Source organism: Cyclopterus lumpus, chromosome 17 (genome assembly GCF_009769545.1).
Source record: "Cyclopterus lumpus isolate fCycLum1 chromosome 17, fCycLum1.pri, whole genome shotgun sequence".
NCBI lineage: Eukaryota > Metazoa > Chordata > Actinopteri > Perciformes > Cyclopteridae > Cyclopterus > Cyclopterus lumpus.
This window is the reverse complement of record NC_046982.1, coordinates 13,686,432-13,692,431: the sequence shown is the minus strand read 5'-3', so window position 1 is coordinate 13,692,431 and position 6,000 is coordinate 13,686,432. Positions and strand designations below refer to the sequence as shown.

Below are 6,000 nucleotides of genomic sequence, written 5' to 3'. Positions count from 1 at the left end.
TTGGCCAAGCACCAAATATTTATTTCCATTGTACATAGTTTGTAAACATACTGTAATTACACAGGTTTGAAAGCGGCTCTGAAGTCTATGCTAATATAGCTTTCAGCTAAAGGTGGAGATGCAAACAGATTTTGATTAAAGTTAAATCTGAGTCAGAGAAAGAAAGTGGAAGAGATCACAGCATGAACCCTAATCTTAAATCATGGGGAAGGAAGGTAATATGTTTCAGGCAGGGCAGAATCACAAAAGGGCACCAATTATTTCTGCACTCAAATACAGACATTCAATCCAACATTTTTCAGAATCCAGTTTTAATATTTTTTTATGAACAATTCAAGGCACGTGAAAACACTTTGTTCAATTTCACAAATAAGAACATCACCAGGACTTTTTTTTTGGGGGGGGGAGGGGGTATTTCTAAAAAACAAACAAACAGTTTGACAAATTAACCTCCAAAAAAGAAAAAAAGAAAATATTTTCTTTGTAAGTTAGACTTCTACAAATAATGTTCAAACTTTATTGTGTTATCAAGATATAAGCTCAATTGAAGACAAGCCAAATATGTCCACCTTTTTTAAATAGAAGCTGAGGTACAATATAACATCTGGGTGAGTAATCTTTTGAAGAATAAGCCTTTACAATATTTATATTAGCATCTTATTTTATTATGGCTTAATATCCTTATGGACACAACAACTGGTATCTCATGAATAAACCCCTAATGCTTTTAGTTTTAAATGTTATGTTCCAGTTAGGTTATCGCTCATAGAAATCAAATGAAAGTCATATTATTTACACAAGGATTATTGTTTACTTACAAACTGGAATGTTTTCAAAAGACATATTTCTTGGCAAATTAGTTTTTAACACACATCCAAAATATTCATTGGATTTATTTCTATATAGTTTACCAAATATGTATTTAAACTCTAAGAGCTGGGGCACATGCACGTTTTAAGAGTGGATTCGGAAAGGAACAATATTATACACAATAATAATAATAATTACAGTTTTATCAAAAAGCACTTTTTGTAGCACCTTGAGTGTTTTGCCATTCTGCAAAAAAGCACCTCTGTGGTTGTATTCAGAGCAGCACCTGGAGCATCCAGAGAGGGAGGCGAAGGACGAGGGAGGATGGGGCTTGAGTTTAGTGGATCCTCTCTTTGTTGCTGAAAGTGCGCAGCTGTCCGCCACGGCATCAAATGTCCTTTTGCTGATGTCACTCCCATTACTGCATGTAAGTTAAAGTCATGTGATTCTGGCCCTACAAGGGCGAGGAGTAGTTTCCCCTAGTCAGCGACTTCATGACAGGGCCTAAAGGCACTCTTCTTCTCCGGGCTTGAGTGGATCTTCTCGGCAACAAAAGAAAACACAGGTTTTTTGCTTCGCAGGGAGAGAAGTTAGGATGTTGGATCTCAGCATGTGGGTGTTAATATTTACCCTCTGACCCTGTCCTTCAGCGGGGAGTAAGTGTGTGTCTAGCCTATGAAACAGACAGGGCCGACCTCAAAGCCAAACCTCTGGTTGGATTCCCCAAAGTCATTCAGCATGACGTCAATGATTGGCAACTGGTCGATGCGCGGAGTGTTGATCTCCATCACCGTCTTTGAATAGCCCTGCTTCAGCTGAGAACACAAAGGACAGACATTCATTTAGTAAGGTGGTGCAGTATGACTCGCAATTTTTACGGGGACTTTTATCACAGTCATTCAAAGAATTTCATTTCAGATTGTTCTGTAAAAAAAGAAACGGGGCCATAATCACATTGAAAAAGAACGTACAGAAAATGGGTGAATTTCTGATGAGATAATATTGGATTTTACAGACAATTAACCAACAACAGTTTTGATAATAAGCTTCTGAAATGAAAAAAAGGAATTAGTCATTGAAAGACATAGAGTGTGACAAATGAAAGAAAAGTAATAATATCGTACATTAAAAAGTCCTGGTACAGTACAATGTCATGAAAACCAAAAAAGTCATATTATAGACTGTCATAGGCATAAGATAGCATGCCATAAAGAGTAAATGAGTATGTGGTAAAAAAATAAATAATACTATAGCATGTTGTAAAAAAGACTGAAAACTCAAAAGGCGAGAATGAAAACATAAAAGACAGATGGAGAGCTACACAGTGTGCGTGCTACACTGCATGAAATGTTTCTGAATATTGTACAAAGAAGAACTACATATGGAATTGCTTTTTTTCTTAATCAATATCAGACTCTCACCACTATACACACATTGTATGACAGTCAGTCTGTTTGTGAGGATAAGTGGGATTCGGGGAAACATTTTTTTTTTTTGCAAACTAAAAGTTAGCTAATGAGTATTTACCGAGCAGCCGTCCATCAGAGGCTTGATGAAGGGATTATTGTCGTAAGACATCTCCTCATCGTTGGAGCCCAGGAAGCGCAGTGCCTTGTCATAGTTGTCCTCCTTGGCGTCGTACCAGGCAGCAGACTGGTGGCAAATGTAGGTGAAGTTCTGCCGTGCCGAGGAGCTCAGCAGCTTCAGGAAGGTCATCTGCACCGTGTTGATGGTGTTTTCTGCCATGTCAACATAGCTCAACTGGGGACAGAGAGACGGGACAGGGAAGGGAAAGAAAAGGAGGAGAGGAGGTCAATAGGATGAGGAAGGTAACGGAGGGAGATGCACGGCAGGAAAGTGAGAGAATGGTGGGAAGAGTTACAGTAATTGAGACATAGTGAGAAAGAACGGACGTGAGTATCTACAGGTAGATGAAATAAGACATTTTAAAGTCATGTGGGGTGACTCACAATTTTGCCACGTTTAAATTCACTGAACCATGAACCTGGAGACTCCTTGGGCCAGTTGGATATTCTAACCTTAATAGAAGAAAAAGTGAAATGACAATTAGAGAACTTCAACATGTTTCACTTTTGCAATAGCTGCACACAGATGTTAATTAAAATAGCTGCAAATAGCTCCAACATTTTTTTTACTCAACACACCATTTGTTTCAGGTCTGTATTCAACACATGTCAACAGTTGCCCGTTACTTACTCCTGTGGATTTCTTATCTGGGTGAATGCACGTTTCTCCGCCTGCTGTGAAGTTACAGAACACCTTAATGGAGTCTCCGATACAGCCCTGGTTTGGATCAATCCAGTATTCACCTGAGAGAGAAACAGAGTCATGAGACATGTGAATACTACGGCTGTTATTTAATGTCCACATCATCACAGCTCAACTATTAGAAAATACACTCATGTTTTATGGATGTCAGGCTTTGTGAGCATGTCCACAAGGAGTATATATTTTCTTGTTTTTGGTTAATCACACATGAATAAAGGGGATGCCAATTTCTGCATTAAATCCAGCAAATAACATAATGCAAATATTTGTGATAACAAAATGTAAAAACCTCACAATTTAGTTTCCATAATAGTGACCTACAATTGTCTTATCTTTGATTTATGCTAATGTTTTAAATAGAATATAAATTACAAATGAAGCAAATGCGTCTTGTTCAACCCTAGCTGCTTATAAAGGTGACAAGATGAGTTATTTTATCAACCTCACTTCAGGATGTTGGCAGCTGCACTGTAAGAGGGTGTTTAAAACAATTCAAGTAAAGATGATGACTTAATTAATCACAACCTGTTGAAGTAGAGCATAGAATACATGTTGTGCCACTGTACTGTATGTTAACTTGTTTCCTCTATAGGCCACTAATATAAATCTGTCTCTGCCATACCATCTGGGTAGTCCGGCTGGCTGAGGTGCAGGTCGTTGCAGGTCCTGGCAGGATTGTCTTGGGTGCCCACGGGGAACTTCATGCGCTCAATGTCCTGTTTGAGGTTGTTGAGGGATCCGAAGACATCCTCCATTCCCCCCATACCGACGCCATCTACGCCGTAGTCTGGCAGCGCCTCGTCTCCCTGCATCTCAGCATGCCGCCTGGTCTTTCTGTAAGACTGCTGCATGGGCAGCGGCTGGATGATATCACCGGGTGGACCCTGAAACACGGAGGTGAAGGTGAAGCCCGTTATTGCTATTAATATAAATGTCAGAGGTTGGTTTCCAAAGAAATGTGTAGTCTTTGTCAACTTAAACATTGGCTGTTTAAGCTGTTTAAGCAATTTTATTTCCCAAAGCCTATTGATACACCTCATTGTTTCTATTCTAATCATATTGCTATAGTTAATGCACATTCAGAGCATTTTAGGAGTATAATAATAAAGTAAAATAGGTGCATAATAATAATAATGCTTGGTTTGATCTATCTAAAGACAATAAACGGGTAACTTACAGGTGCTCCAGGTGGTCCAATCAGTCCAGTGTCTCCCTTCTGACCTGTTGAACCCTGACAGAAGACAAAGTATCATGGTCATAATGTAGAAAAAAATAATGTTTTCATAAAAGACACAACAGGCAAAGAGAGGCGTAAAACACTGAATAGAATGAAAACATAACTTACACCTGATCCCTTTGAACCTTTCTGTCCTTGAGAGCCCTGTGGAAAATAGAATATTAAGAGATGAGCTACAGCCATGATGATAAAAATGTTTTGATCAAAGAAAAATAATAATAATTACTTACAGAAATACCAGGGGGACCAGGGGGGCCGAGAGGGCCACTGGAACCACCAGCACCCTTATAACAGATAATAGATCACATTAGTCAAAATGCAATATACAGATGTCTCGTTTAAGATACAATACTTGATGAATGAATTTATCCAAACACCAAGCCTAAATTACAGTCTTATGTATTTATATATGTTATAAAATAATCTAAATTCAAGATTTGTTTTTGTTTTAGTTCTTGACCCCCTTTTACTATATAGTTGTATTGTGGGAATATAACCTCTAAGTCTTAAGAATACATTTACGTAGCGCTATGACTTTATTATTTCCACATTCCAGTGGAGACGACGAATACATTTTAATAAAGCATACTCTGCCTGACACTTACAGCATCACCCTTGCCACCGCCAGTACCCTGAAGTCCAGGCAATCCTCGGTCTCCCTTCTCTCCAGACTCACCAGGTGGTCCAATTAGGCCGATAAGACCCGGATGACCCTGAAGCAGGCAGAGACATTAAAAAGGAAGATGAAGGCTTAGAAATAAGTTTTGAGAACAAAACAATATTTGATAGAATTACATCATGTATATAAAGCAACCTGGAACATTAGCCATTCAATATTTATTACAGTATATTTGCACTTTCCACCTACTGTATTATTGTTTAACCTAAAGACATTATATATGGTGGTCCCCTGTTTTATTTTCCTTGTTTACATATGCATTGTCTGTCACCTACTTGTATGTATATTATAGATACATGTTAAAGTTTAATCTCTATTCATTCATCATCTGCAGAAAATGAAAGCAGTTTTTCAAGGCAAAGCCCACATGCATATTCACCTTAAAGTTCTTGCACAAATGTCTGGCCAGATGACCACAGTTTTACTATTATTTCTGCCTATAAAATGATTAGTGTGTTTATAGTGGTTGTCATATACAATGGTACCTGCTGCTCGGCAGAGTTATGGTCTTCTGCATCTGACTACTGCATGCTGGCATTTAACCAATGAACATTACAGCGATAATATTATTGGATTTATACATATTCATTCACGGCATTAAATCACTGCGTGAAAGCACAGAGCAGACGTTTTCTTTATCCTTACAGGGGAAACTCAACTAAGAGATAGAGGCACGAGGCCCAGCCGGTTGCTTACTTTGGAAGCTGCAGATAAGGTGCATAAGTAGATATGAGAAATACACAATAAAGCAATTTGAGATTAGCATCATAATAATATCTCACCTTCTCTCCCTTCCATCCAGAGTCACCTTTCATACCAAGAAGTCCAGGGGGACCCTGTGGAAGGAAAGAGTCAGTTTGTGAAGCACAATGAGCAGTGAAATAAATACACATCATTTTACAGTGACAGCCATCACAGATCTCTGCATTGACTCTACATTTATTCTTAACTCTTTAGTAGAGAAACCATAGATTATTTCCACAAT

General features: G+C 38.5%; 1 protein-coding gene across 2 annotated transcripts in view; it reads right to left on the bottom strand.

Moving 5' to 3' along the window:
• The window catches only part of LOC117747064 (collagen alpha-1(XI) chain-like), a 72,130-nt gene continuing 66,130 nt past the window's right edge, over positions 1-6,000 (bottom strand). The window contains exons 50-60 of one of the 2 annotated variants that reach the window (XM_034556460.1): positions 5,798-5,851; positions 4,942-5,049; positions 4,567-4,620; positions 4,445-4,480; positions 4,277-4,330; positions 3,722-3,983; positions 3,028-3,140; positions 2,781-2,849; positions 2,338-2,571; positions 1,441-1,625; positions 1-1,349 (exon numbers count right to left, since the gene is read on the bottom strand). In XM_034556460.1, coding sequence (XP_034412351.1) covers positions 1,479-1,625; positions 2,338-2,571; positions 2,781-2,849; positions 3,028-3,140; positions 3,722-3,983; positions 4,277-4,330; positions 4,445-4,480; positions 4,567-4,620; positions 4,942-5,049; positions 5,798-5,851 — 1,131 coding nt within the window. In that variant the 3' untranslated portion in view covers positions 1-1,349; positions 1,441-1,478. Of the gene's footprint in view, positions 1,350-1,391; positions 1,626-2,337; positions 2,572-2,780; positions 2,850-3,027; positions 3,141-3,721; positions 3,984-4,276; positions 4,331-4,444; positions 4,481-4,566; positions 4,621-4,941; positions 5,050-5,797; positions 5,852-6,000 lie in introns of those variants that run through there. The other variant, XM_034556461.1, reaches the window with a different exon arrangement.